The following is a 27,800-nucleotide window of genomic DNA, read 5'->3' on the forward strand; positions in this document are numbered from 1 at the left end:
TTTCATCTTGTGCTATCGCCCATCACTTGGGAGGAGACTAACACCCACCTCTCTGCAATCTCCCTCTAGGTAGTTGCAGAGAGCAATGAGATCTCCCCTCAGCCTCCTCTTCTCCAGGCTAAACACCCCCAGCTCTCTCAGCTGCTCCTCGTAAGGCCTGTTCTCCAGCCCCTTCACACCAGTTTCATTGCTCTTCTCTGGACTCGCTCCAGAGCCTCAATGTCTTTCTTGTACTGAGGGGCCCAAAACTGAACACAGGATTGGAGGTGCAGCCTCGCCAGTGCTGAGTACAGAGGGAGAAGAACCTCCCTGGACCCGCTGGCCACGCCGTTTCTGATCCAAGCCAAGACGCCATTGGCCTTCTTGGCCCCCGCTGGCTCACGCCCACCCGCCGGCACACAGCGCCCCGGGCGCGGCCGGGCCCGTTCCGGGGGTCGCGGGGGCGGGTCGGACACTTCCGGCGGGCGCACGCGGCCGGAAGCGCGGCGCGATGGCGGCGGAGGGGGACGTGGAGCTGGAGCTGGAGACGGAGCCGAACGGCGGCGGCGGCGGCGGCGGGGACGGGGCGGGCGGTCGCGCCGCCGAGAAGCCGCGGAAACACGACAGCGGCGCCGCCGACCTGGAGCGCGTCACCGATTACGCCGAGGAGAAGGAGATCCAGAGCTCCAACCTCGAGACGGTGCGGGACCGGCAGCGGGGCGGCGGCACCGGCGGCACCGGGCGGAGGGGAGCACGGGGGAGGCGGGCCCGTCGCCCCGGGGGGAGCGGGCAGGGAGAGCGCCGGGCCCTGGGCACCCCGCCGCCCGCCCGGTGACCACCCTCGTCCCCGCAGGCCATGTCGGTGATCGGAGACCGGAGGTCGAGGGAGCAGAAGGCAAAGCAGGAGAGGTAATGGACGCGCTCGCTCGGGGCGACCAGTAAACCGGGGGAGACCCTGCCGGTCACCGGGGGAGGCAGCCGGTACACCAGGAATTTGTCCGTCTCTGCTGCAGGGAGAAGGAGCTGGCAAAAGTGACCATCAAGAAGGAGGACCTGGAGCTGATTGTGAGTAGAGGGGGATATGGGGCTGGCGGTAGCGTGCCCCATCCTCTCCTGTCCTGTCCCATCCCACAGCTCAGCCGTGCCCCATCCCATCCCCCGGCACAGCCGCGTCCTGTCCCTGTCCTGCCTGTTGGGCGCTGGCGCCTGCTGGGTGCAGGGCAGCTGGCTGGTCTCGCTGCCCCAGCCCCATCCCGTCCCACCACCCACGCCGTTCCCTGAGCGCAGCTGTTTCTCTGCAGATGAACGAGATGGAGATCTCACGGGCAGCAGCAGAGCGCAGCCTGCGGGAGCACATGGGGAATGTGGTGGAGGCGCTCATCACCCTCACCAACTGAGCGTCGGGATGGCTGGATGCGGGGCTGCCACTCGCTGTTCTCGCTTCCCAATAAAAGCACTGGTGGAGCAGGCTCTCGGCGTCGTCCCTGCGGCTCCAGTTGTGGCCCCTACCACGTGGTGCTGAACTCAGCCCAGGCTGGGGGAAGACACACAGCATTGTGCCAGCACATCCTGATGTGAGTGGGGTGTGGTGACTTGCCTGAGTGCCAAGAGTCCCTGCTTTTATTAACTATGGTGCAGGCGGCTGCCCAGCAGGGCAGTGATCCTCTCTCACCTCTCTGGGGAGCTGCAGCCCTGCATCTGAGGGTGCAGTGCCAAGAATCATAAAATCACCAGGTTGGAAAAGACCTATCAGATCATCGAGTCCAACCATAACAAGGGAGCAGTGGTGAGCTGAGCGTGGCGATAGCTGCCCTCACAGGCCCCCCACTGGCATCTCCCAGGCTGCGCCAGCCCCTCCATCTCCTGGAAAGGCAGGATGGGACGGCCGCGTTCTGCACACCCCACAGCTGGAATGCGTAAGAAAAATGATCGCTTTAATCAAACCCAGCCCCACCCCAGGTAGAAAAGCCAAACCCTGTGGAGATGGGGGCACTGCTTCTCCGCACCAAAACAGGGCCTAGACCGACAGTGGGGAAATGGCAGCACCAAGGAGGTGCTATACAACAGATGGGGATAAAAGTCTGTTAATTCCTCTAGGAGCCGGTGTGCCAGAGCCAGGGCTGTTGCTGAACTCCTGCATGGCACTGCCGGGGTGGCTGTGGCTGGGACGGTGGTGTGGCCAGCGCAGTTCAGTCCCATCCTCTGCAGCAGCCGGGCAGGCAGCGTGTCGGCTCTACAGGGAACGCGATGCACGGAGGAAGGGCTCATCACCACATCCTGCATCCCTTCTGTCCCAGGAGGCGCCTCTAAGTCTGTGCCATTAGGTGGTTTTCCGCTTCTTGGCTGAGGGCCTCTCGAAGACATCCCGCACGCCTGCTGCTTTCTGCTTGAAGAATTTGGTGTTCTGGGCACTTTCCTGGCCCCAGGCAGAGTCGAAGGAGGTGGTATCCTGGTCCACCAGGTGTGTGTACTTGGTGCGCCCTGAGCGCCCGAAGTTCTTGACCTAGGGAACAGAGGAACTGGTGAGCGGCTGCTCAGAGTGCAGGGGACCTGCTGCTGCCCCTGGTGCCCCTTTCCCCCCGGTGCCCCACACCCACCTGCATCACTTTGGGCAGGATGGTCTTGTTGAAGTGGTCCTCAAGGGTCGGGGCGCTGAAGTCCCTCTTGTAGACCTCCTCGTCCTCATCCTGCCAGAGAAGGACATGCTCAGCCCATGTCCTTCCAGCAGGTGGAAGCTGGGGCTGCTGCCAGCAGCCCGTATCGCTGCTCTGCCACTTTACTGACAGCCAAGGGTGGGGACTCGAGCATCGTCCCCCAGGCCTGCCCAGATGCCACCCGCCCCTCAGGCCAGTGCTCAGAGCTGGGTCCACCCCCACAAACAGCAGCACGGGGACAGCGCTGCTGCCTCAGCTGCATCTTCACTGGGGAACCCTCAACCTCACGTGCTCAGGTGAGGCAGTGCAGGCTGGCTCCGGGCAGGAGCTGCAGGGAGAAGCTGGCCATACACAGGCCACTCACCATGAAGAAAGCGCCGCGGTGGTAATACTTCTGCAGGAACTTGTATTTGCCCTTCACTGCCTTGTTGGTGATGACCTTGCCATTGGCCCGCAGCTCGGCGCGGCGCTCCTCCTCTGTCAGGTTCCGCATCCGCTCAATCTCCGCCTTCTCCTTCTCCATGCTGGGCAGGAGAGAAACCCCTGAGGCCCTACAGCCCCACCGCACCCCCCAGAGAGTGTGGCTGGCCAGGGGACTACATTTACAGACTCTGGAGGCGGGACAGCCATGCTGCTGCAAGAAACTCGAGGGGACAATGGAGCTCTCACGTCTACGCAGGTAACACTTACGCTTCCCGCTCTTCACGGTCCCGTTTGATCCGCTTCAGCTCCCGCACCTTCCAGGCCTCGTACTCCTCCTCGTCATTCTCATCATCTGTATCCAGTGCATCCAGTGCTGCCAATGAGCGCTTGTTCTCCTCCAGCTCCTTCTTTGCCTCCTCTTCCACAATCTGCAGCAAGAAGTGAGCTGAGCTCACTGCACCGACAGCCCCCGCCGTCACAATCCCACGCCAGCCCCACAGCACCTTGAGCGTGTACTTGCGCCGCTCCTCCGCCATCCTCTTTGCCTCCTGCTCCAGCTCCTTCTGCTTCAGGGCTTCCGCTTCCCGCTCCTGAACTGTGATCCGATCCTTCCTGCAGGCAGGGACCACAACAGCCTTCAGCCCTTCCGTGCTCCACATGGACCTCACTCCTCCCGTACTGCAGCTGCTTCCAGCCTTCCCCTCTCCAACTGCGAGCAGAGTCCTGCAGCTCTCCCCTTCCCAGTGTTGCCCACACCAGGGCTAACAAGCCATTCCCCTCTCTGGTGCTGCTCTGCCGTGAGGCAAGGAAGAGATTGCAGCCACCGTGCCTGCTCAGCCCTCACTCCCAACACCCAACCCAGGGCCAACCCGTGTGGCCACGTCACACACTTGCGGATGAAGACAGGTTTGAGACGCGGCTCCATTTCATCCTCGCTGTCTGTGTACTCCTCATACTCGGACTCTGACTCCGATTCTTCTCCAGATCGACCCTCATCTTCCAGCTCCATCACTTCCATCTCCTCAGTTTTCCTCTCCTGCGCTCGCTGACGCATCATCCCACGCCGACGCTCGATCTCCTGATGATGGCAAACACAGAGAGTCAGACAATCAGCCCAGCTACTGTTTTCCCTCTCTCTTCTGCCCAGGAAGCAGGATGCTTGGAGCACTGGTGCCGTTGCTCTGGACGCAGGGCAGCCTCTCCCAGCACCTCATCCCATCCCACACAAGAGAACTGGCAACCCGTGAGTTGCACTCCACCCAGCTGTGTTGTTTGTCCCACTCCACCACAGCCCATGCGCCCATGCAAGGTGCACCTCATCGTCGATTTCTTCCTCTTCCTCTTCACTGGTGTCTTCCCGCTCCAGGCGCCAAGCTTCCCCCTCCACCTCTGAATCACTCTCTCCAACCACTTCAGGCTCCACGATTTTACGGTGCCGTGCCAGCCTAGAGCAGACCTTGGTTACACGACAGCATTTCCAATGGGAAAGGGCTGCAGGCAGCTGACTGCTCATGGACCATTCCTAACGGGACTGTGGCAAACGCCAGGGCTGCCGGGTGCAGGCAGAGCCCACACGCTCTGTTCTAAGAAGCCGGGCACCAGGACTGCCCCCCATCCACGCTCCGAGTGGGAAGGGAGGTCCCAGCAGCAAAACACCCCATTACTGGAACCAGCTGTTCCAGAGGAGGAGGCAGATGGTGCTTGGCTGCTCCCTGCCAGGAGTGTGGCTCTCCAGCACTGTCCCTTCCCACCACCCTGAGCCTCGGTGATCATTTCTGTCTTTGTGTCTGCCTGCAACCCCAACCATACCTGAGTGAGGAGCCGTGCCCTGGGAAGCAGCGACTCTGGGTTGGAAAGACTGCTCTTGGCAGGGCTAGAGACTCTGCCAGGGAATGCTCCCAGCTTCCCACAATGTTCCCGCAATCCCTGGCCGCAGGCCCAGGGCTCCACAGCCCTTTGGGGCCAACCCACAGCGTGGCAGGCAGGGGCACGGCTCCCGGCTGGCCCAGCACTCACCGCTCCTCCACATCCTCGGCGATGCGGTTCTGGAGGCGGCGGAGCCGGGGGTCGTTGGCGAGCTCCTCCTCCTGCTCCTCAGGCTCCACCTCCTGCTCCTTTGCCTTCTTGATGAACTGGAACTCCTCATCCTCCTCGTCCGAGGACTCCATGGGCGCATAGTCGGGCCGCTTCCCGGACACGTACCGCTTCACCTTCACCTTCTCCATCGACAGCTCGCCTGCAGGCGGACGGCCGGGCTGTCACCGGGGCCCCGCACCCCAGTTCTTCTGATCCCTCCGGGTCGCTCCCATCCAGACCCTCCCCTTCCCGATCTCCCCCCCGCTCCTGCCCCTCATCCCCCCGCTCCCCGCGGTCCCGCTCCCCTCACCCTTCTCGTTGCGGACGGGCACGGCGCCCGCCGTGGACTGGATGGGCGGCTGCTTCATGAGGGCGCTGGGCACCGACATGGTGGCGGCTGCGGGGCCGGGCCGAGCCCGGGCGAGCGGCGACGGCGGCGGCGGCGGCGACAACAACAACGGCTACTGCCGGGGCTCAGCGGAACAGGAAATGCAGCGCCACTTCCGACGGAAGCGGAACAGGCAGCGCCGGGCGACCGGAAGTGATGGAGGGGGTGGGGCATGCGGGGGCGGGTCGAGAGGTGTGGGCGGGGCGGGGTGGACGCTGCCTGTGGGCGGGGCCTATGGGGCCCTGTGGGCGGGGCCTCGGGCGGGGCCGCGGGGTCCCTGGTGCCGCCCGCGGTGCCGCAGCTCCAACCGCAGCAGCCGGCGCGGCCTGGACTGTGGCTCGTCATGGAATCCTGGGATGGTTTGGGTCCGAAGGGACCTCAAATCCCATCCAGACCCACCCCTGCCGTGGGCAGGGACACCTCCCACTGGATCAGGGGCTCCAAGCCCCATCCAGCCTGGCCTTGAACCCCTCCAGGGGCAGCCACCCCTGCTCTTGGCGACCTGTAGTGACGGGGAGCAGCCCTGGAGAGAAAGACTCGGGGTGCTGGAGGATGAGAAGCTTGATCCAGCTAGAGGTGTCCCTGCCCATGGCGGAGGGCTGGAACTGGATGGCTTTTGAGGTCCCTTCCAACCCAAACAATTCCATGATTCTGTGAACCCGCAATGCGCGCTCGCAGCCCAGAAAGGCAGCTGTGTCCTGGGCTGCATCCAAAGCAGTGGGATCAGCAGGGTGAGAGAAGGGATTCTGCCCCTCTGCTCTGCTCTACTGAGATTCCACGCCCTGCATCCAGTTCTAGAGTCCCAAACATAAGGATATGGAACTGTTGGAACGGGTCCAGAGGAGGCCACGGAGATGATCCAAGGGCTGGAGCACTTTCTATATCAGGACAGGCTGAGAGAGTTGGGGTTGTTCAGCCTGGAGAAGAGAAGGCTGTGGGGAGACCTTAGAGCAGCTTCCAGCGCTGAAAGGGGCTCCAGGAAAGCTGGAGAGGGGCTCTTGGTCAGGTAGTGCAGGGACAGGAGGAGGGGAATAGGTTTAAGCTGAAAGAAGAGAGGTTGAGATTAGATTTTTGGAAGAAATTCTTCACGATGAGGGTGGTGAGACACCTGCACCACCTGCCCCCCTGTGCCCCTGGCACCATGAGGCTGGGCAGCTCCGGGGAGCTGGAGGCTGTGTCTGGGGAACCCCCCACTTTCCGTGGGCCCCGCGAGGGGATGGCGGTGGCAGCTGTGTCAGGAAGAGCTGTGCTGCTCTGCGTCAGGCGGCAGGGGCTTTTCTGTCACTGACAGCACAGGCCCACGTCACAGCCTCCGAGGGAGCGCGGTTTCACGGGGGAGCTCAGGGAGGAGTTGGGTCGCCTGCGTGGCCCCAGCTCTGGCATCCAGCCGCGGAATATCCGGCTTCTCCTGAAGCTGCGTCCCAGCCACCGCAGCCGCCTCTGCCATCCTGTGCCGCCCACCCGGCAGGACGGAAGGCGGTTGTTTTCCGAGAAGTGTGCCTGCCTGGCACCCCGCAGCAGGGGGATTCGGGGAGCTGGGCTGTGACCTGGTGCTGTCAGGTGCCTGCCTGGCCCTTGCCAGAGTCCATGGTCTCACCATGGCGTGCAAGACCAGCTCTGGAGGTGGCACCCAGGACACACAGAGGCAGGCGTGCTTTTCCAGCTGGGTGGACAGTGCTGGAACATGAGCCAAAGGGGAATTCTTTTCCTCTCCAAGTCCTGGATCCAGGCTGGGCAGTGTTCCGTCAGCCCGGGGAGTGCAGGCACAGGGGTTTTCACTCAACCCCATGGGGTGCAGGGTCCCTGCGGAGTCCTGGGGCTGGCATGGAGGCAGGCGCTCCCCTGCGAGAATCTCCCCTTGCTCCAGGACTGGGACAATCTGTGTGCCCGCTGGCTCCTGGTTTGCCCTGGAACCGAGGCACTGGCAGCTTTGTGATTCCGCGGGAGCTGATGGCTCTCCCAGCCCTGCCCGGGAATACAGGTGAGCTCATCTGTGGGCTTCTGGTCTTTGTACCCTGAACACAACTGGGGCTCCTGCTTCACATTTAGTCCCTGGGCATTCACGGTGCATTCCCACTCTGCAAGTCCCCTGCCACCGCTGCAAGGAGTGGCCTTCCCCGCAGGACTCATCGAACAATGGGACACGCCAGGCAGAGAGGAGCTCGGGAGCTGCACAGAAAGCCCATAGTGTCCCGAGCAGGCGAAGCAAAAATAAAGATTTCAGCAAACATAGAAGCACAGGCGCTGCCTGGCTGGGCTCTGCAGGTGCTGGGGGCTGTGGCGAGGAGCAGGCAGTGCCCTGCAACATCATCCCTGCCCACGTCTCCTCCGGAGGCACTGAAGGAACCAAGCCCGAGCATGGCCTGAGCTGGCGCAGGGTATGCAGGGTCGCCACAGCTCCTTGCCTGCCCTCCCTGGATCCCCTGGGAGGCAGTCGGTGGCTGCCAAGGGCTGAGTCCCCTGTTCCTAGGGGTTGCAAGGCCATGTGAGGCTGAGAACCATGGGCAGGAGCGTGCTCGGAGAACGGCTGTGCCAGGCTCAGGCCAGCCTGCCCCTCAGTGCTGTGCCAGCTTGCTAGTGAAATCCTGTGCCTGCCCAGCTCCAGGCTAGATTTGTGTCCCCCTCCCAGCCCACCAACAGCCATGGGCAAACGGGGTCATGCTGAAGGGCCACGGGTAGGCCCTGTGCTCAGTGCTGCCTGCACACGTGTCAGACTTGATGATCCTGGATGAAGGCATTGAGGGCACCCTTATTAAGTTTGTGGATGATACTAAGTTGGGCAGAAGTGTGGATCTGCTGGAGGGTCGGGAGGCTCCAAAGGGATCTGAACAGGCTGGACCACTGGGCTGAGACCAACGGGATGAGGTTTAACAAGGCCAAATGCCGGGTCCTGCACTTGGGGCACAACAGCCCTATGCAGTGCTACAGACTAGGAGAAGTCTGTCTAGAAATCTGCCTGGAGGAGAGGGACCTGGGGGTGTTGGTTGACAGCGACTGAACATGAGCCAGCAGTGGCCCAGGTGGCCAAGAAGGCCAATGGCATCTTGGCTTGGATCAGAAACGGCGTGACCAGCAGGGCCAGGGAGGTTCTTCTCCCTCTGTACTCGGCACTGGTGAGACCGCTCCTCAAATCCTGTGTTCAGTTCTGGGCCCCTCACCACAAGAAGGATGTTGAGGCTCTGGAGCGAGTCCAGAGAAGAGCAATGAAGCTGGTGAGGGGGCTGGAGAACAGGCCTTATGAGGAACAGCTGAGAGAGCTGGGGGTGTTTAGCCTGGAGAAGAGGAGGCTGAGGGGAGACCTCATTGCTCTCTTCAACTCCCTGAAAGGAGGTTGTGGAGAGGAGGGAGCTGGGCTCTTCTCCCAGGGGACAGGACAAGTGGGAATGGCCTCAAGCTCCACCAGGGGAGGTTTAGGCTGAACATCAGGAAAGTATTTTTCACAGAAAGGGTCATTGGGCACTGGGAGAGGCTGCCCAGGGAGGTGGTTGAGTCACCTTCCCTGGACGGGTGGATGAGGTGCTGAGGGGCATAGTTTACTGATTGATAGGAATGGTTGGACTCAATGATCCTGGAGGTCTTTTACAACTTACTGACTCTGTGATTCTGTGAGTCCCCGAGTGCCACAGCCCCCACAAGGTGCTCAGAGTTGCCTGGGCAGGGGTGGGAGTGATGTGCTGCAGGACAGGCAGAGCCCTGGCAGCTCTAGGGCTGCTGTTGACAACGTCGAAGAGATAAAGCCACCAGAATGCCTGGAGCTGCGGCTGTTGTGTCTGCGGCCGCACTGCAGGGCAAGAGCAGGGTGTTCTGGCACGGGGGCATGGGGAGATGTTATGACTGGGAAGCAGACTATGAATAGAGCCTGGAGGCGCGGGACCCCGTGAGTGTAGCTCCCGCTGGACCACGTCAGTCCCGGCAGTGGGGTCTTCCCAGGAGCCTGCTGGTGGCATCCATCCCGTGGTGAGGGGGAGAGATGGGGCAGGAGGGAGCCCAGGGAATGGGGAATACAGCCTGAGCTTCAGGAGAGGGCCTGGGAGTGGGGCTGGGAACCATGTCTGCAGCAGAGCAGGGGGACAGCAGGCTGGCACGGGTGCAACGTGGGTGGCTGAGTGACGGGTAAACAGTGAGTTGGTCCTGCTGGACACTCTCTCCCTGCCATCGCTGCTGCTGTCCGTGAGGGTCCTTGCCCATCTTCGTGGTTCCCCACAGGGCTGTTGCTGGGGAGTGGCGCTGCCGTGGTCCCACTGTGTCCCTGCGCTCTCCCCAGGGCTGGGGTGCCGGGGGACATGGGATCAGCCCTGTGGCTGCTCTGCCTCCCAGAAAGCTCGGGCAGATGGGCACTTGTGTCGCTGCTGGCTCTTGCACAATAGTGGCAACCCCAAAGCCAAAAAACTGACCTGATTTTTCCATGAAAGTACATTTACTGATGTCTGCCTGTGCGTGGGGCAGAGGGTCACGGGGGGCTCCCAGAGGGCAGTTTGGCCCCTGTGCCTGCAGCGTGGGCTGCAGGGACGCTGTGGCCACGGCCTGGCAGCACAGGCCCTGGAGGGGAGCAGCTGCCAGGGGTCAGGTTGTATGGAGCAGCCTGCTCCCAGCCGTCTCCTGGTGTGTGCCGAAGCCTCCAGGCAATGGTCCCCAGGGCAGGGGAAATGTCCAGGAATGGCTGGTGGTGCTGGTGGCTCTGGCAGCTGCTTCACTCCTGGCTGCTCACATTCAGCCCAGGCTCCACTCTCTGCTCTGTTTGCAGCTGGTCCCCAGCCCAGGTGGAGCTGGGAGCACCAATATCATCCATATACGTGGCTTTGTCCCACAGCCAGGTGCTTCTTGGCCACAGGCGTTGTCTTTGGCAGGGGCATGGGGTCAGCCAGTGAGTCCAAAGCCAGCAGTTTATGTAAGAGCAAGGAGCTTCCCGCCTGTGGCTCCAAGATAACTACAGTGACAAGGGCCCTTTGTCAGCCCCTCTCTCCGATGTGATAGTGCGTCACCTGCCTGGGCACGGCCGCAGCACCAGAGTGGGGCACCTGGACAAGCTCAGGACCTGCCCACAGCCCACGTATCCCCTATATATCCCTGCAGGGCACTCCCAGCTCAGCTGCACATCCAGGGGCTGTTGGGTGACCCAGCTCCAACAGCCAGGGACGGGTCCTGAGCAGGCTGTGGGGTGAGTGCCGTGCATCTGTGGGGTGCTGGGGCTGCCTGGTGGGACCGTGGTCCTGGAAGGAGGCCCTTAGGTACGTGGCCCCCAAGCGTTTCGGGGCTCAGCGCCGAGGTTGCTGCCCAGGGCGAGGCTGTAGAACTGACCCAGTTTGAGGGAGCCCTGCCTTGTGCCGGATCTTCTGGGCTGTTCCCGGCATCTCTGTTACCAAGGTGACTGCTTCCTGTGCGATCGCTAATGCTTTGCAATCTCAATCATAATATCTCAGTGACTTCCTTTCCTCCGCGTGGAGCCAGGGCACCCGGGGCTGCCGGAGCACCCCCAGGGGTGCGGAGGATTCAGGTCAGTTTGGCTTCTGCCACTTCTCCTCTTTGCTCTTGCCCCGGCTTTGCCATCGCTCCGGACACGCTCTGATCCCATGCACATGAGAGACACGAGTGCCTTGGTTTTCACGAGCGCCCGAAGCTGGGATAAGCCACGATTCCCTTCCCATCTTTTCTCCTTGTGGAAGCCTCTCCCCTGAAGCTGGGCTGGTGGGTTTTCCACGCGTCGCTGCTTTCCAGAGATCCACTCCTGGCGGCCTGGTCAAAGGACGCCTGCTCTGGTGGCTGCTGCGCTGGCATGGCCGCTGTGGGAGGTTTGTGTCCCACCAGCACCGTGGCAGCGTGGCACCAGGTGAGGCGTCTGCGGGTGCCCGCACACCCCTGGTCGGGGCCCGGGGGATCTGGGTTCTTGCAGAGCAGACCCAGGTCCCCCACTCGGGCTGGTAGGGTCAGTGCTGCTGGTCACTGTCCGTCTGCGGGTGGGCACGGGCAGCCCCCAGCGGGTACGGTCAGGGCTGGTGGGCGCAGTCAGACCCTGGTGGACACGGTCAAACCCTGGTGGACATGGTGAAACCCTGGTGGACACGGTCAGCCCCCAATGCACATGGTGAGTCCTGGTGGGCATGGTCGTGCCCAGTGGGCACAGGCAGGCCTGGTGGGCACGGTCAGTCCTGGTTGGTGCGGCCAGTCCTAGTGGGCATGTCCAGCTCCCGCTGGGCACGGTTGGTCCCGGTGTGGACGGTCAGCCCCGGTGGGCACAAAGAGTCCCAGTGGGCACGGTTGGTTCTGGACGGGCAAGGTCAGTCCCTGGTGGGCACAGGCTGGTCCTGGTGATCACGGGCAGCCCCTGGTGGGTACGGTTGGTCCCAGATGGCCACGGTCAGCTCCTGTGATCATGGGCAGCCCCGGTGATCATGGTCAGTCCCGGTGATCACGGTCAGCCCCGGAGATCACGGTCAGTCCCGGTGATCACGGTCAGCCCCGGAGATCACGGTCAGTCCCGGTGATCACGGTCAGTCCCGGTGCGCACAAGGAGTCCCGGCGGTCCCGGTCGGCCCCGGCGGCCCCGCGCCTCCCGGTGCGGGCGGGGGCGGCCGCGGCGCTGCGGGTCCCGGCGGGGGCGGCGCGGTGACGGCATCCGGCGGCGCCGGGGAGCGGGGCCGGGCCGAGCGGGGCCGAGCGGGGCCGTGGCGGCGGCGGGGGCGGCGCTGACAGCGGCGCGGGGCGAGCACCGGCCCCGCCGCGCCCCGGCCGCCCCGGGCGCTGCGGGACCCGGCGGGACGCGGCGGCACCGGGAGAGCGGTAACGGGGGCACCGGGGGGGAGCGGTAACGGGGGCGCCGGGGGAGCGGTAACGGGGGCACCGGGGGGGGAGCGGTAACGGGGGCGCCGGGGGAGCGGGGCGGAAACCGGGGCCGTGCGGGGATGTGCGATCGGGACCCCGGGGCCGCCACACGTGGAGAGGAGACCGGGCCGGGCCCGAGGGGCTGTCCGGGATGGGGAGCTGCGGGGCGGCCTCTGGATCCAGGAACACCGATCTGCCCGGTCTGGGGAGCTGTGGGGCGGCCTCTGGCTCTGGGAACACAGATTTTCCCAGTTTGGGGAGCTGTGGGGCGGCCTCTGGCTCTAGGAATAGAGATATGCCCAGTTTGGGGAGCTGTGGGGTGTATTCTGGATCCAGGAACACAGATCTGCCCGGTTTGGGGAGCTGTGGGACAGCCCCTGGCTCTAGGAAGAGAGATCTGCCCATTCTGGGGAGCTGTGGGGCGGCCTCTGGATCCGGGAACACAGATTTTCCCAGTTTGGGGAGCTGTGGGGTGGCCTCTGGCTCTGGGGCCCAGAATGTGGGGCTGCTTGTCTTGCGGAGCTGCAGAGGAGCCGGAGTGCTGGAGGTTGCTGTATCTTTGTCTCTCTTCACTGTGCTTGCTGCTCTCTCCACTCATATGGTGGCTTTTTCCCTTCCCTGGAGGCTCTGGCAGGCTTTCCCACTGGAAACAGTGATATGGGCCCTGGCAGGATCTGGGAGCCAGGGCTGCAGTCGGGTCTCCAGCGGGTGCTGGTGCTGCGGGTGCCTTTGCCGGGCGGCTGGGCCCACCGCTGGCATGGCTTGGTGGCTGAGCTGGAGCTGCAGCGGGCCTGAATCGCGGTACTGTCTGCGCTGCAGCCTGCGGCCAGGGCTCTGGCAGCTGCCAGGAGCTGCTCTCCTCTCCTGGCAGCTCTGCAGGCTCCCTGTGTGCTGTGGCCGCTGCTTGGCAGATGGGGATGTGGCTCCACTGGGCATTGCTGCCTCTCGCCTTTCCCGCTGTCTCTGAAACACAAACAGATGTTTCAGGGTCCCTGTGGAGCTCCCTGCGTGGGGCTCACTCTGGCACCTTTGCACTGCATGGGTCACTCTCTGCACTGCTCTCCACTTGTCTTCTCAGTTTCTTGAGCTTGCGAGCTGTCCCTGGGGTCACTGCGTGCAGGTCCCTGGGCGCGGGCGGGAGGTGACGGTGTGCCCTTTTCCTGGTGCCTGTGCCCGTTTCCTTTTGGTTGTGAAGATGAGTCACACTGGTGTCACCGTGTTGTGCTCCAGAGGACGGGCAGAGCGGAGCTGCTGGTGCTGCTGGGCACACGGCACTTGGCACTGCCACCGGGCACTGCCTGCTCCTGGCACTGGCTGCGAAGGTGCTGGACCCACTCACCCTGCAGGGGCTCTCCCTGCCTTCCCTCCAGCCGATCCCTCATCAGCTGGGGTTCCTTGCACCACACCTGGGGGCATCTCTGGTCTCCCCTTGGGCTGTGAGAGGCAGGTTTCCCAGTCTGGTTGCTCCCAGCTCTGTGCCCGGATAGGCCCATTCTGGTGGAAGAAGGGGTCCTGTCCGCTGCAGACTGTGGCGGTGGGAAGCATGGCTTCCCTTGCCTGGCCTCTTCCCTCCTTCCGTGCCCTTCTCCCTTCCCGGTTCGCCTACCGTGTTTGTAAGCACGGAGCATAAGTACACATTGGGCAATCGGAAAGGTAAACAGCGGCTTGGTGCCGGGCAGGCGTGCCGGCACGCCCTGTGGAGCCAGCGGCCACCGCGGCTCCTTGGGCCCCACTCCTGGGTGACTGTCTGAGCAGCAGGCACTGTGCCGAGTGCCCGGTGCCGGAGCCACAGCTTGGTCCAGCGGAACGATCCCCAGGTTTGAGGAGAGGTGCCTCGGGGTCTGACCGCTCTTCCCTCTTTCTCCAGATTGTGCTGCTGTCCTGAACGGGCTGTTCCTGCTGCCGCCTCTGGTCCAGCTATCACGGGATCGTCCCCATGCTCTCTCGGGCTGCGTGGGTGCCAGCGGGGCAGAGGGGCCAGCGCACCTCGGGGTGCTGACACAGGGAGGCCACTGGACCTGCCACTGCTGGGACCCTCCTGCTCCCCAGCCAGAGGAACCCCGATACTCTGATGGATCTGAGGCCCTGCTCGCTGCTCCTGCTCTGGACTCTGGCGGTTGCCCCCATGCTCCTGGCCCAGGAGGTGCTGGCCCAGCGTATTTACACCAACACCTGGGCCGTGCTCGTCCCTGCGGGGCCCCAAGAGGCTGACAGGCTGGCCAGGAAGCATGGATTCCTCAACCTGGGCCCGGTAAGTCCCCTTCTTCTCTCTGCTTGTGCAAGTGGCGCTGCCCCGGTCTGGGGAGGCGCTGGGCTCAGCCCCAGAGCCAGCTTGGGGGCTGCTTTTCCTGGCAGTGGGGCCACTGTGTTTGCGCCCCATTACTGCAGCGTCTGCTGTGTTGACTGAGGAGAGGGAATTAGCTGGATCGAGCTGGGGCCTCCCCCTGCAGTGGGAAGGACTGGTGGAACGGCACAGCATGGCATGGCACGCTCTGCCTGCTGGAGTGGGAAGAAGGAAAACCCAATCCCAGCATGAGAAAACTGGGGCTCCTCTGTGCTGGTGAAGTGGGGCAGGGTTCCTGATTCCCAGTGGTGCTCCCTGCAACAAGCTGCCTCAAAGCAGCACGGCCTCTGCTCAGCCAGGGTGTCAGCAGCACCTCCCAGGTGTCCTCAAGAAGGTGGCCTGGCAGCTGCGTGTCCCTGGCCCTAAGCTGCATGTCCTTTCCCTAAGGTCTGTCCACAGGTCGCCGCTGCATTTGGCCCCTGGTGGGACAGCGCAGTGCATGTGGCTGTGCTGGGCCACTGCCTCCATCACCCCCTGGCCCTGCGGTGAGAAGAATGCGGTGACAGCAGAGGAACCAGGGCCCCTTGTGCTGTCTGCGGCCGTGGAGGGCCAGCTCCCCTGTGCTCCAGGCCACAGGCAAGCTGCCTCCTCTTTCCCCGTCTGGCCACGGGCTGTGTGCTTGCTGGTACCAGGGGTGGTCTCAGATCTGGCTCCAGAGATGCCGGTGTCAAAGCCAGGCTTTGGCTGCGAGCCATGGGTCTGGGTGAACCCATGGCCGGGCTCCTTCTGGCAGCACGGTGCTGCGGGCAGAACACGTCTCTCTCGGCAGGCTGCTTCCCACAAGCCAGTGCTTCTTGATGCCCCTGTTCTAGCAGGGTGCCAGCTGCCCTGAGCTTTCCTCACCCCGTGCCATGGGCAGGGACAAAAGGATCTCACGGGAGCGGGTGCAGTAGGGCTGGCGCAGGGGGACTGTTGCTGGCGGAGTGGAATCCGCGTGGCCCTGCCAGCCCCCGCTGGGCTGCCCGGAGTTCTGTTGCTCCGAGAGCGGGGCTACTGGGCTGCGCTGGCTGCCTGGGAAGGAAGTGAGGGCTGGAATCCCAGAGGAAATTGCACAACTCATGGCTGCGGTGTCAGGACCTCGCTGTGAGCAGCTGCTGCAAGCCGTGGCGGGCAGGGAATGTGGCTGTTGCTGGGGCTGGTGTGTGCCTTGCCCACCACCCGAAAGGAGCCCAGCACAGGGCAGAGCATCTGTGGGGCTCTGGGGTCACAGAGCACTGCGTCCTCCGGGGCGTGTGCTAGAGGAGGGAACTCTGAGGGCCAGGGCCAGGCCCCACCCGAGGAGTCTGTGCTTCAGGGGCAGTGGGTAGGTTTACACAGGCACTGTCTGCGTGGAAGTGTCTTAGAGCCGATGTCATAGCAAAAGACGCATTGGGCCATGGCCGCTGCTGTGCAGAGGGGACCACGAGAGCAGCCCAGGGCACGTCCCAGTGGGCCAGGTCTCCACAGGGAGCAGGGAAGGAGCTGAAGTGCCCTCAGCCTGCTCCTGGCAGCATTTTCTAGGGCTGATGGGCACTGAGCTGTGTGGCTGTGTCTCCACCAGCCCGGGGTGCCTGTCAGACACCAAGCTGCAGCACAGAGCCGTGTGGGGCCCGTTCCGTGGCGAGGAGCCAGGCCTGTTAGGGGTTTGTCCTGTTAGGTTCTGCACCAGCTCTGCCCAGCTGCGCTCAGCTTCTCCGCACGCTGTTTTTCCTTCGGCCAGAGGCTGGCACGTCCGGCTCTCCCAGCCCACTGTGCACCTGCAGGCAGAGCCCAACAGGCTGCGGCAGGAGCTGCTGGTCTGGGCACGTTTTCTTCCATTCCAGAGCCCATCCTGGTGCCTGTGCCATGAGGCAAGGCTTGACTGCTGTGGGCTCCTGCAGAGGGGCTCTGGTGGAACAGCTGGGTTTTCCCTGCCAGGAGGCTTCTGCGCTGCTGTTCCCGGGGGGATGTGCTGCTGGGACAGGATGTGGCAGCCAGCCTGGAAGCGGGGCCGGGTGCTTCTGGCAGTGCCCCAGCGAGAGGCCCCCAGGGTCTTTATCTGAGAGGATCCTGGCCTTGATGCGGGCTCTGGACACTGTCCCCGGAGTCCGCTGTCCTGGCGTACTCCCTGCTGCGCCGCTGCCTGTGGAGCTGGGGTGCCGGGGCGCTCCCCAGGGCAGTGGTGTCCCAGGACCGTGTCTGGTGCCGGTGGCCTTAAGGGGACCCAAAGAACTGTTTCAGGGGGATAGGAGTCAGAGGAGAGGGGTAGTTTGCATGGTGGGGCTGGGGAGCACTGGGAAGGGCCTGGCCGCTGGTGCTAACCTTGACATGAGCTGGCGGGACCGGGGGTCAAGCGGCTCCAGCCGGGAGGACTGCGCTGACCCCCAGTGCTGCTGGGCTGAGGGTCCCTGCTGCCATACGGCACGTCGTCCTGCTGCTGGGATGCAGGTGGGAGCCCCAGAGCCGGCCAGGGCAGCTGTGGCGGGAGGTCAGGGCGTGAGGAGTGCCAGCTCACCCCTCTTCGTGGATCAGCGCTGCCCACCCCGGGGATGCCCCAGGCTGGGGCCAGCTCTGCCCTTGCTGAGGACAGGGACTGTGGGGATTAGGGTGGAAACATGTGGGCTGGTCGGCTCCTGGCTGCCACCGCAGTGTCTGGGCAGGCCTAATCCAGTCGGATGACCAGGCAGAGCTGCGATCTGCATGCAGGAACAATTGGGGCTCTGTCCTTACCCTCGGAGGGGGTGAGGGGATGCTGGGGGAGGGCAGCGAGCCTGCAGCTTGCTTTCCCCTCTGCCAGCCCAGTGCAGAGGATTTTCACCTCAGCACCTCCCGAGATTCTCTGAGCTGCTGGATGTCCCAGGCTGTGCTGGGGGGATGCGATGTGCTGCGCGGAACAGGCCCGGGGCTGGAGCTGCGATAGTGCCAGAACAGGCAGGGCTGCAGCTCTGCAGCCGGCTGTGCCCACAGGGAATGCGTGCAGAGCTGCAGGCCACGACCTGGCCTTCCCTCCACCATCCCAGGGCAGGAGCAGTGCCCGGCTGCCAGCGGCACCGGGAGTGCAGCCCCACATCATGAGCACCCACTGAAGAGCCGGCGTGGTCTGTGGCTTCCCTGGATAACTCCAGCCGGTGCGGTGGGGGGGTGATTTGCACACTGCCTTGTCCCCTCCTATGAGCTGCTCCTGCCAAGGTCCAGGGACACCCGCAGAGGGGAGCTGGGTCCTGAGCTGTCAGGCTGGGGCCTTGCCTGCCCCTTCCCTGGGGACGTGTGCTGACATACTGTGAGCACCAGACTCCCTTGTGATGGAGCTGTGGCCACAAGTCCTGACCCTGGTATTTGGCTCCTGCAAGTCCTGGGCTGCCATGCGTCCCTCTGTTCCCTTTCCGGCCCAGGGAGAGCAGCTGGTGCAGGGGATACTGTGCTGTGGAAGGAGCAATTCCCCTTCAGCAAGTGGGGGCTTGGTGTGCCAGCACACAATTCCCCCCGAGCAGAGGTGGTGTGGGCTCAGCTTCACGTGCTGAGGTGCACCTCCATTGCCTTGTGGAGCACAGTGGGGCTTTGGAGTGAAGTGTGGGACTTGGAGAGCACAGCCCCGATTTGCTCCCCGAGAGCTGAGGGTGCCAGTCAGCCAGGTGCCCGTTTCCTTCCCAGCTCTTCTCCAGCTGGCTGTGTGGCTGGAGGCGGGTAGTGGCACCTCTGCAGAGCCCTCACAAGGGTTGGGGATTCATTAACCACAAACAAACTGTTTTGTGGTAGCCTGGGGCAGCGGAGGCTGAGATGTCCTGGTGTCCTCTCCCTTGTGTTGCTGGCCAGTGTCTGGGATGTGCAGGAGGGGATAAGGAAGTGACAGCACTGGAGAGGGTTTAGGGTTTAAAAATAACACTGTGGGTGGCTGCACGGCCTCCCGGCCCAGCAGCTCCCTGTGCTGGAGTCCTGGCCATCCCTGAGTCCCAGGATATCCCAGCTGCCTTGGCCTCTCTCAGCAGGTTCTGCTCTGCATCTCTGGACATGAGCCGCAGCAGCTGCTGTAGAGTGGGGTCCCAGCCTATGCGGGGCAGCCCTGGAACTTGGGATTGCAGGTGGGAGAACAGGGAATTGGGGAGACTGGGCTTCCTCTCCATCCTGCTCCTTTCTCTTTTGCAGATCTTCGGTGACTATTACCACTTTCGGCACAGTGGTGTGGTGAAGCGTTCCCTCTCGCCCCACCAGCCCTGGCACAGCCGTTTGGCCCGGGAACCGCAGGTACGTGTGGTGGGGAGCCCTGCCTGCCGTCTGCGGGGGCCTGGCTCTGGCCCTGGGCACTTTGCACTGGCATGTGAGCCAGCACTGGCACAGGATGCAGCTGAGCTGCCTTGGACCATCCCCTGGCGTGGAGACACGTGGCTGAGCCGGGTAGGACCCAGCACGTGGCCAGCAAGGGCAGGAGGTCTACGCAGCCAGTGTCACTGTCCTCGGGGTTGCTGTGATCCCAAGGCAGCCTCTTCTCCCTGGAGGGCTCTCTATTCCTTCTACACAGGACATGGCATGCCGGCAGTGCCAAATCCCAGCGTGGCCGTGTGGCAGGGCTGCTGTGATCTCTGTCCTCTGCCTCTGGCCCAGGGGCCTGGCACGCTGGCAGCGCAGCTGGGCGTGCGGTGGGTCACGTTGATGGGCAGGCTCTCAGAGCTCTGATCTCCCTGCTTGGCTGGAGCAGCACAGCCTTGCACGGGGTGCCCGGCGCTGCTGCCCCGGTGCGGCTGGGCAGGGTGGGCCAGCAGGGGCGGTCCGGGTGCTATGCTGGCTCTAGCAGGGTCAGGTGCTCTGTGAGCTCCCCAGGGAGAACCCTTCCAGGCAGGCTGCTGGCAGGGAACCCAGGGGTCCTCAGAGCTGCTGGCACAGGTAGGGGCAGCAGGGGAGCACCACACCATCTCTGTCCCCAGGTGCAGTGGCTGGAGCAGCAGGTTGCAAAGCGCAGGACCAAGCGAGACATTTTCATGGAGCCCACGGACCCCAAGTTCCCGCAGCAGTGGTACCTGGTGAGTGCTGTGTGAGGAGGGGAGCCATGTGGTCGTGACAGCAAGGGGATGAGGATGTGCCACCCAAGGGATGGCTGTCAGGCTAGTGGGGAGGAGGAAGGCCTGAGGCAGCCACGTGGTGCAATGTCTGGATAGAGGCTGTGCTCGTGGAGCTGCAGCTCCCTGCCAGGACGCTGGCAGTGCTGGGGAAAGCCCAGGGCTGGGCTAGCGCGGAGCAGCCCTTTGCCTGGCCCAGGAGCAGAGTCTGTGCCCGTGCTGGTCTGAGTCGCCAGGCTCAGACACAAGCCTGACTCGGTGAAGGGAGCCGTGCTTATGGGGCTGAAGCACAACCTGGGGGGCTCAGTGTCCTTCAGAGTCTCTCCCCGCGTGGCTTTCTGTGCCCAGGTCCCCGGCGTGTCCTCACCCCACGCTGCAGCACAGTGGGGTGAAGGCTGCTGTTGCGCATCCTTAGAGCCGGGCTGGGGAGGGGCCCGGGCACATCCCTGGCACAGCTCCTATTGCCAGGGCTTCTCTCGGCAGTACAACACGAACCAGCGGGACCTGAACGTGCGTCAGGCCTGGGAGCAGGGCTACACGGGCAAGGGCATCGTAGTTTCCATCCTGGATGATGGCATTGAGAAGAACCACCCTGACCTGGAGGGCAACTATGTAAGTGTAGGGCGATGCCGCAGGGCGTGGTGCCACAGGAGCCTGTTTGGGCAAATGCGTCCACTCAGTGCAGCCCTGGAGCTGTGTGCCGCAGGGCTCCTGTTGGGGGACGCGGAGGAAGGCGGTGGAGCTGGGACCGTAGCCTGCTCCCCCTGCTCAGCCCAGCCTGAGGGACACAGAGCACAGGCATGGCCAGGGTGGTGGGGCTTGGCAGCCAAGTTAGCCAGGTTCTAACTGTCAGATCTGTTTTCCAGGATCCAGGGGCGAGCTTTGATGTCAATGACCAGGATCCAGACCCACAGCCCCGCTACACGCAGATGAACGACAACAGGTAAGGCCGAGGCAAGACTGGCAGGGACTCCAGGATAAACTTCTGCTTCCCTTTCTGACATGAGCAGCATCCTTAGGGGCTGCCCAGCATCAGTGCCTGTTGTTCAGTCCCGCGTGCTTCAGAGTTGGGGGGCAGCTGGAGAAGCCCTGCGGGGCCATTGTCAGTCACCTGTTTTGGAGGGATAGGAGGCAGCATGGGCATTGGCCCTACCAGCTGTGGCCGATGCCCAGCCCTGTGCTCCTTGTGCCTCATTTGAACACGATTGGTCCTGTTTCAACTGCAGACACGGCACGCGCTGCGCTGGGGAAGTTGCTGCTGTGGCAAACAACGGTATCTGTGGTGTCGGTGTGGCTTACAACGCCAGGATTGGAGGTGGGTGTCACCCTGCCCTGCGCTGTGGGTGCCTCGTGGCCAAAGGAGCAGGCTGTGCCAAGGTCTCAGCACCGCTGGCCACAGCAGCCCTGTGACAGCCTGTGGCACAGGGCAGCAGCATTGGCAGGAGAGCTCTCGCCAGCAGCACCGCTGCCCTGCAGCATGCAGCTGCCCTGCCCTGTCCGGTCACCCATGACGTCTGCTCTCTGGCCCTAGGCGTGCGCATGCTGGATGGGGAGGTGACTGATGCTGTGGAGGCCCATTCCCTGGGCCTCAATCCCAACCACATCCACATCTACAGTGCCAGCTGGGGCCCCGAGGATGACGGCAAGACTGTGGATGGCCCGGCCCGGCTGGCGGAGGAGGCTTTCTTCCGAGGGGTCAGCCAGGTGAGCAGGAGAGTTTGCCGGCAGAGCGCCCGCTGGGCTTCTTCCCCTTCTCCCAGGTTTTCCTTGCGCTGCCTGCCCTGTTCGTTGTCCCGGCCCTCCCGCAATGAGCTGTCTTCCAGCTCATCTCCAGGATCAGGCTTCGTTGGTTTTTCCTGTTCTTCTTCTTCCTGCACGGAGGCTCTGAGTCAGGGTTCCTCCCGAACAGGCTTCTTATCTTGCCTTGCTGAGCAGCCCTGTCCTCCCTGTTATGAGAGCTCCTGCACAGCTGGACACCGGGACAGCGGGATGGTCTCTGCCTGCTCTCTGAAGCCCTGTGCTGGTTCCTGCCTGGTTCTGTGCCAGCTGCTCACCCTCGCTTTTCCCGCCTGCCCTCCCCTTGCTGTCCCCGCGTGCTGTCAGTGCGCCCTGTGCCTTGGCCTGGCCTCGGTGCAGCCTGCGTGGTTCAATTCTGCGCCACGTTCTGCCTGGGATTCCCTGCGCAGAGAGAAGGTGAGCTGGCAAGCTCACCCCTCTGTGCCACACTGGCTCTGTCCCGCCTGCTGTGAGTGGAGCTGTGGCTTTTGGGGGCCAAGCTGCTGTTCAGGACTGCTGTGCTGAGCTCCCGCAGTGCTGCCAGGCAGCTTCTAAATCCCATGCAGGCACTCAGCTTGGGTAATTTCAGAGCAGAAAAAGACAGCATTTCTTTGAAGCTCCCACTTTGGCAGGTCCCTCGTGCTGCCCAGTGTGCCATGGCCTCTGCTGAGGTGCCCTGGCAGCCTCTGCAGGGATTGCAACGGTGAGGGATGGCAGTGCCAGCAGGCTTTGACTGGTGCCAGCCTCCCCGCCAAGTCCGCACTGCACCTGCTCAGTCTTTCCCTCTCAGGCTGCAAGAGCCCTGGGGCTGGCACCTTCTGCCTGTCCCTGGCTCCAGCCTGGGGCTTCCTGCCCTGTGGCAGCATGGGTGCCACCGGCGCTGGCCCTCACCCTGCCTCTGTTGCTAGGGCCGAGGCGGGCTGGGCTCCATCTTCGTCTGGGCATCCGGGAACGGGGGCCGCGACCACGACAGCTGCAACTGTGATGGTTACACCAACAGCATTTACACGCTGTCCATCAGCAGCACCACGCAGTATGGCAACGTGCCCTGGTACAGCGAGGCCTGCTCCTCCACCCTTGCCACCACCTACAGCAGCGGCAACCAGAACGAGAAGCAGATCGTGAGTTGGGGCTGTCGGTGCCTGCAGGCAGGGGGGGGATGTGCCGTGAGCTGCTGGCCGCTGTGGGCATCACGCTGGGAACGGTGCTGGAAGCAGGGCTGGCTCCAGGGAGCCGCCCCAGCAACAGAGGCTCAGCCTCACCTCCTGTGCCCTTCATGGGGACACAAACCCCTGCCACAGTTGGTGCCCGCAGCACCTCCAACCCGGTGCTCCTCCTTGCAGGTGACAACTGACCTCAGACAGAAATGCACCGAATCACACACGGGGACATCGGCCTCAGCACCGCTGGCCGCTGGCATCATCGCCCTTGCCCTGGAAGCCAAGTAAGGGCAGACACAGAGTGGGGCTGGGCTGGGCCGGCCCTGCTGGCCCTGCGAGGCAGTGGCACCTGGGCATGGGCCTGCCCGTGGCCAGGAGGAGCTGGATGCCAGTGCCTGAGCCCTATGGCTCTGGCTGGAGCTGGGTGCCAGTGCCTGAGCCTTGTGTCTCCCTGCAGCAAGAACCTGACGTGGCGGGACATGCAGCACCTGGTGGTGCAGACATCAAAGCCGGCTCACCTCAATGCCAACGACTGGGTCACCAATGGCGTTGGCCGCAAAGGTACTGAGCACACCGCTTGCCTGGGGGTGCTGGGGCAGAGCACCCTGGAGTCCTGTGGTGCGGAGGAGGCTGGAGGCCCTGAATGGGCTGAGCTGAGTGGTGCAGGCAGGCACGCATCCCCACGGGCACCCCTGGCCCTGGGAGCAGCGCTGACCCCATCTCTGTCCACAGTCAGCCACTCCTACGGCTACGGCCTGCTGGATGCTGGGGCTATGGTGAGCCTGGCCAAGAACTGGACCACGGTGGGGCCCCAGAGGAAGTGTGTCATCGAGGTCCTCACGGAGCCGAAGTAAGTGCTGGTGAGCCTGGGAGGGCATTGCCCAGGCCCCACCCGGGAGCCCGAGTGCCTCTGAGTGCAGGGTGGGGACGATCTCACGGGGATATGCCCCCAAGTCCCCAGACCATCCTCCTGAAAGAGCTTGGGTTGAGCTAGGAAAGGTTCTTCCAGCCGTCACACGCCAAGTGTCGGCCACTGAGCCCTGCCTGCTCTGCTGGAGCCAGGCTGCTCGTGGTGGAGCTGCGGGCAGGCTTGGGCGCTGCGGTTTGGGAGCAGCCAGCGCGAGTCATCCCTGGACAGAGGGGCTTTTCAGGGTCGGACAGAAGCTCCTTTTACTCCCACTTGGCTGGCGCCACCGCAGCGCAGCATGTGCTGAGTCTCGTGTGCAGCCGAGGTGCTCCCGGGGGATCTCAGGGGGAGCATCCCTGGGCACGGAGGAAGCCAGGGCTAGGCCCTGCCTCTGCCCGCTGCCCTGCCCTGGTCCCCTGGGAGCCAGCCCTGCCGTCCAGAGCGGGCACTCCTTGTGACCGGCATCTTGCGCTGGCGCCAGGGCCAGGACTGTGGGCAGCCGTACCGGGTACAGGCACACACGGGCGGCAGGATGGGGACGGCCGTGCCCATCCCATCACTGGCTGCGCCGTGCAGGGTGAAGCCAGCCCTGCGGTGAGCGAAGAAAGGGCCCTTTCAGGCCTGGTACGGAGTGGTGTCTGGGGCTGTGGTGCCAGGCAAAGCAAATCCCTGCGCCCAGGACCAGGGGCAGGCCCATTTGCTGCCTCCACCCCCTCTGGGGATGGAGACGTGGCACCAGCACCCACTGCAGGATTGCCTCCTGCCCCAGCCGCCCTGAGACACAGCAACCCATTCCTGGGATAGAAGCAAAGCTCCACAGCGGGGTCAGAGCTCTCTGTTGTGTGCCCCTTAGCTGGAACTGGGCTTACTCTTGCCTGACCTCGACAGGGACATCGGGAAGCGCCTGGAGGTGCGGCGGAAAGTGGATGCTTGCCTGGGGAAAGCCAACTACATCAGCCGGCTGGAGCACGTGCAGGCCAGGCTGACGCTGTCCTACAACCGGCGGGGGGACTTGGCCATCCACCTGGTCAGCCCCATGGGCACCCGCTCCACCCTCCTGGCTGCCAGGTAGGTGCCGGGGTGCCCGGGGCAGCCCCAGGCGGGCACGAGCGGGTTTCTGGGATGCTGGCACTCACTTCTCACCCCCGCCCTCGCCCAGGCCCCACGACTTCTCAGCCGACGGATTCAATGACTGGGCCTTCATGACAACGCACTCGTGGGATGAGGACCCCTCCGGGGAATGGGTGCTGGAGATCGAGAACACCAGTGATGCCAACAACTACGGTAGGGCTGCACCAGCCTCGCCCTGGCTGCTGCCTCGCTGCAAGCAGGAATGAGAGCAGTGTGGGTACCCAGTGTCCTCCCAGTGCCCATGAGCTGAGGAGGCTGGCGGCACCTTGGATGCTTTGCAATGACCTGGCTGGGGAGAGGCTAGAACTGGGCACGTGAGGAGGGGATGGTGCTGCTGTGGGACCCTGGGGGTCCGGGCAGCCACGTGGCTGTGCCTTTGGCAATTCCAGTCTACGTTGTTTGGGGTGGTGCCCCTCCGTGCCAGCTGGCCTTGGCCCTCACCCCATCCTACATGAGGATGGGGTCAAGGAGACCGCTCCTCGAATCCTGTGTTCAGTTCTGGGCCCCTCCCCGCAAGAAGGATGTTGAGGCTCTGGAGTGTGTCCAGAGAAGAGCAACGAAGCTGATGAAGGGGCTGGAGAACAGGCCTTATGAGGAACGGCTGAGAGAGCTGGGGGTGTTTAGCCTGGAGAAGAGGAGGCTGAGGGGAGACCTCATTGCTCTCTACAACTACCTGAAAGGAGGTTGCGGAGAGGAGGGTGCTGGCCTCTTCTCCCAGGTGACAGGTGACAGGACAAGTGGGAATGGCCTCAAGCTCTGCCAGGGGAGGTTCGGGCTGGACATAAGGAAAAAATTTTTCATGGAAAAGGTTATTGGGCACTGGCAGAGGCTGCCAAGGGAGGTGGTTGAGTCCCCTTCCCTGGAGGTGTATAAAGGACGGGTGGACGAGGTGCTGAGGGGCATGGTTTAGTGGTTGATAGGAATGGTTGGACTCGATGATCCTGGGGGTCTTTTCCAACCTGGTGATTCTATGATTCTATGGGCAACCTCACGTAGGGACGTGGTCGCACACTGGGGACTCTGCCAGGCAGTGGGCACAGGCCCACTCACCCCTGAACCAGTGTAAGCCCCCTCCCTGTGCCCGTCCTGAGCGTGGGTGGTCCCAGGGGTGCGTTTGTGGTCCTCACCCCATGTCGTTGCAGGCACGCTGACCAAGTTCACGCTCGTGCTGTATGGGACGGCCACCGACTCCCCCAGCCTCTCCAACCAGCTGGAGAGCAGCGGCTGCAAGACCCTGACCCCCAGCCAGGCCTGCGTGGGTGAGTGGGGGATGGGTGGGGAGGTGCCAGGGGCGCTGGGTGCCTGTGGCCGCCGCACCTGCACTCACCTAGCCTTTCCCACAGTGTGCGAGGAGGGATACTACCTGCACCAGAAGAGCTGCTTGAAGCGCTGCCCTCCCGGCTTTGCACCTGGCATCCAGACCTCACAGGACGGCATGGAGAACAGCGTGGAGTCTGTCGTGCCCCACCTCTGCCTGCCCTGCCACCCCTCCTGCGCCACATGCGTGGGGCCCGGCCCCAACCAGTGCCTGACGTGCCCCGCGCACTCCCACTTCAGCAACCTGGACCTCTCCTGCTCCCACCAGACGCAGAGCAGCCGCGCGTCCCCGGCCCTGGCTGATGGCGAGGCGGTCGCTGAGTCCCCAGCTCCAACCAACATGCCCGTCCTCATCGCCAGCCTCAGCTGTGTCTTCATCGTCGTCATCTTCGTCACTGTCTTCCTGGTGCTGCAGGTGCGATCAGGCTTCAGCCTGCGCGGTGTGAAGGTCTATGCCCTGGACAGCGGGATCATCTCCTACAAGGGGCTCCCCTCCGACATCTGGCAGGAGGAGGGCCCCTCTGAGTCAGACGGTGAGGATTACGAGGCCCACAGCGAGAGGACTGCCTTCATCAGAGACCAAAGTGCCCTTTGATGAGCCCTCCTGCCCCTCCCTCCTCCCTGCCCAGCAACACGGGGCCGGGGCAGGTGAGGCCGAGGGGCCCCGGACTCTGCCCCCGACCCCCTTCCACACCGCAGCAGCCCGGGGCTCCCCACCTGCCGGCACCGTCCTTTGGCCCTGGCTCGGGCTGCCGGGCACCGTCCCCAGCTTGGCACCGTTCCATTCTTGCACCATCTCTCTCAGCCCTGCGTCCATACTGCGCCCCACGCCGTGGTGTTTGGTGGCCGCAGGCCCCCAGCGCTCTCTGTCCCCTGCCCCAGGCCGGTGGCCACCGGTGGTCAATCGAGTCCCTTCAGGGTGGGCAGCACATGCGTCCCTGGACAGTTGTCACTCGGGCTGGGCAGGGGTGGCTGGCTCCGTCCTGATCCTAGACGCGTTCTGTCCCACCAGGGCTGAGCCCAGCCTGCAGCACAGAATCCCCCTGCTGCGCCCTGGCTCAGCCCGCCGTGTCCCGAGGGCCTGTCCGCCTCCACCCATGCCCCTCAACAGCAATAATGGCCTCAGCCTCCGCTGCCCGCCCGCTGGCTGCCTGCTGTCCCGCGGCGGCTGCGCCTGCCTGCAGCGCGGCCAGGAGCCCCCGGGAACTGGAGAGCGTGGGGCAGGGCAGCGCCTTCCCCTGTGCCCAGGGCTCAGCCCCCTGGCGCGGGCAGGGACCCCTCGGGGCCCCTCGTGTTTTGCGCCAGGGCAGGGCTGAAGGCTGCTGGCTGGGGCGGTCGGGCAGCACCAGTGCCAGCGCTGCCCCGGCCCCTGCCTGTCCCCTGCCTGTGCTGGGCAGCGCCCGGCGTCGTCCCGCAGCCCCCGTGCGCCCCTGCCCCCCGATGTGCCTTGCCCCCACTTGGTGACAATCTGTTCTGCTCCCGGCCGGAGCCCCCTCCGGGCACCGCCTGCCCTCGCTGCCCCTTCCCCTCGGGTGGGGGCCGGTGCCGCGACCCCTTCACCGTCCACCACCGCACACCGGGAACGCGGCGCGGGCTCCCACCTGCCCCGTGCCAGCGCCAGCCCTGCCCCGCCACGGACGGAGCCGCCGGCTGGGGGCCACAGGACTATTTTTCTATAATAACTTTTTGGTGCACAGTAATTTTTTCTTGTAATTTAATCAGCCAGGAGCTGCCTCCTGAGCCTGTTTTTAATTTAATGGATGTGGATATAACGCTAGAAAGACTGAGTTATTAAATGTTCAGAACTATGCAAACCA

At 63.8% G+C, this 27,800-nt stretch overlaps 4 protein-coding genes across 6 annotated transcripts in view; 2 read left to right on the forward strand and 2 right to left on the reverse strand.

Annotated features, from left to right (window-relative positions):
• The window catches only part of CKMT1A (creatine kinase, mitochondrial 1A), a 115,027-nt gene that overhangs the window by 46,139 nt on the left and 41,088 nt on the right, over positions 1 to 27,800 (reverse strand). The gene's annotated exons all lie outside the window — the stretch shown is intronic.
• On the forward strand, positions 471 to 1,449 carry HYPK (huntingtin interacting protein K). Of its 2 annotated transcripts, XM_069866548.1 has the most exons (4): positions 471 to 679; positions 833 to 888; positions 993 to 1,044; positions 1,281 to 1,449. In XM_069866548.1, the coding sequence occupies exons 1-4, from the start codon at positions 491 to 493 to the stop codon at positions 1,374 to 1,376; spliced, it is 393 nt and encodes a 130-aa protein (XP_069722649.1). In that variant the 5' UTR covers positions 471 to 490; the 3' UTR covers positions 1,377 to 1,449. The 2 variants fall into 2 exon arrangements, with proteins under 2 accessions (XP_069722649.1, XP_069722650.1); XM_069866549.1 differs by lacking the exons at positions 833 to 888; positions 1,281 to 1,449 and having other exon boundaries at positions 993 to 1,052.
• MFAP1 (microfibril associated protein 1) lies at positions 1,893 to 5,597 on the reverse strand. Of its 2 annotated transcripts, XM_069866844.1 has the most exons (9): positions 5,443 to 5,593; positions 5,073 to 5,292; positions 4,372 to 4,501; positions 3,947 to 4,134; positions 3,560 to 3,668; positions 3,324 to 3,484; positions 2,998 to 3,157; positions 2,577 to 2,666; positions 1,893 to 2,482 (listed from the first exon to the last, which is right to left on the reverse strand). In XM_069866844.1, the coding sequence occupies exons 1-9, from the start codon at positions 5,519 to 5,521 to the stop codon at positions 2,300 to 2,302; spliced, it is 1,320 nt and encodes a 439-aa protein (XP_069722945.1). In that variant the 5' UTR covers positions 5,522 to 5,593; the 3' UTR covers positions 1,893 to 2,299. The 2 variants fall into 2 exon arrangements, with proteins under 2 accessions (XP_069722945.1, XP_069722944.1); XM_069866843.1 differs by having other exon boundaries at positions 3,324 to 3,668; positions 5,443 to 5,597.
• Positions 13,741 to 27,800, forward strand: FURIN (furin, paired basic amino acid cleaving enzyme). Its single transcript, XM_069867293.1, has 15 exons — positions 13,741 to 14,590; positions 18,785 to 18,883; positions 19,561 to 19,656; positions 20,176 to 20,304; positions 20,559 to 20,635; positions 20,919 to 21,007; positions 21,224 to 21,396; positions 22,377 to 22,589; positions 22,812 to 22,912; positions 23,086 to 23,189; positions 23,361 to 23,478; positions 24,424 to 24,603; positions 24,695 to 24,819; positions 25,809 to 25,925; positions 26,010 to 27,800. Exons 1-15 carry the CDS (start codon positions 14,411 to 14,413, stop codon positions 26,576 to 26,578), a joined length of 2,370 nt encoding a protein of 789 aa, XP_069723394.1. The 5' UTR covers positions 13,741 to 14,410; the 3' UTR covers positions 26,579 to 27,800.

Source organism: Phaenicophaeus curvirostris, chromosome 12 (genome assembly GCF_032191515.1).
Source record: "Phaenicophaeus curvirostris isolate KB17595 chromosome 12, BPBGC_Pcur_1.0, whole genome shotgun sequence".
NCBI classification, from domain to species: domain Eukaryota; kingdom Metazoa; phylum Chordata; class Aves; order Cuculiformes; family Cuculidae; genus Phaenicophaeus; species Phaenicophaeus curvirostris.

What these genes read in the sequence shown, in the direction of transcription:
- MFAP1 (XM_069866843.1), bottom strand. Translation starts at nt 5,521, where the DNA reads ATGTCGGTGCCCAGCGCCCTCATGAAGCAGCCGCCCATCCAGTCCACG. An exon ending in GCCGAGGATGTGGAGGAGCG is followed by an intron (nt 4,502 to 5,072) that starts GTGAGTGCTGGG and finishes GGTCTGCTCTAG; the next exon opens with GCTGGCACGGCACCGTAAAA. An exon ending in TCCTGCCCAAAGTGATGCAG is followed by an intron (nt 2,483 to 2,576) that starts GTGGGTGTGGGG and finishes TCTGTTCCCTAG; the next exon opens with GTCAAGAACTTCGGGCGCTC.
- FURIN (XM_069867293.1), top strand. Translation starts at nt 14,411, where the DNA reads ATGGATCTGAGGCCCTGCTCGCTGCTCCTGCTCTGGACTCTGGCGGTT. An exon ending in TTACAACGCCAGGATTGGAG is followed by an intron (nt 21,008 to 21,223) that starts GTGGGTGTCACC and finishes CTCTGGCCCTAG; the next exon opens with GCGTGCGCATGCTGGATGGG. An exon ending in GCCCTTGCCCTGGAAGCCAA is followed by an intron (nt 22,913 to 23,085) that starts GTAAGGGCAGAC and finishes GTCTCCCTGCAG; the next exon opens with CAAGAACCTGACGTGGCGGG.
- HYPK (XM_069866548.1), top strand. Translation starts at nt 491, where the DNA reads ATGGCGGCGGAGGGGGACGTGGAGCTGGAGCTGGAGACGGAGCCGAAC. An exon ending in AGAGCTCCAACCTCGAGACG is followed by an intron (nt 680 to 832) that starts GTGCGGGACCGG and finishes TCGTCCCCGCAG; the next exon opens with GCCATGTCGGTGATCGGAGA. An exon ending in CAGAAGGCAAAGCAGGAGAG is followed by an intron (nt 889 to 992) that starts GTAATGGACGCG and finishes TCTCTGCTGCAG; the next exon opens with GGAGAAGGAGCTGGCAAAAG.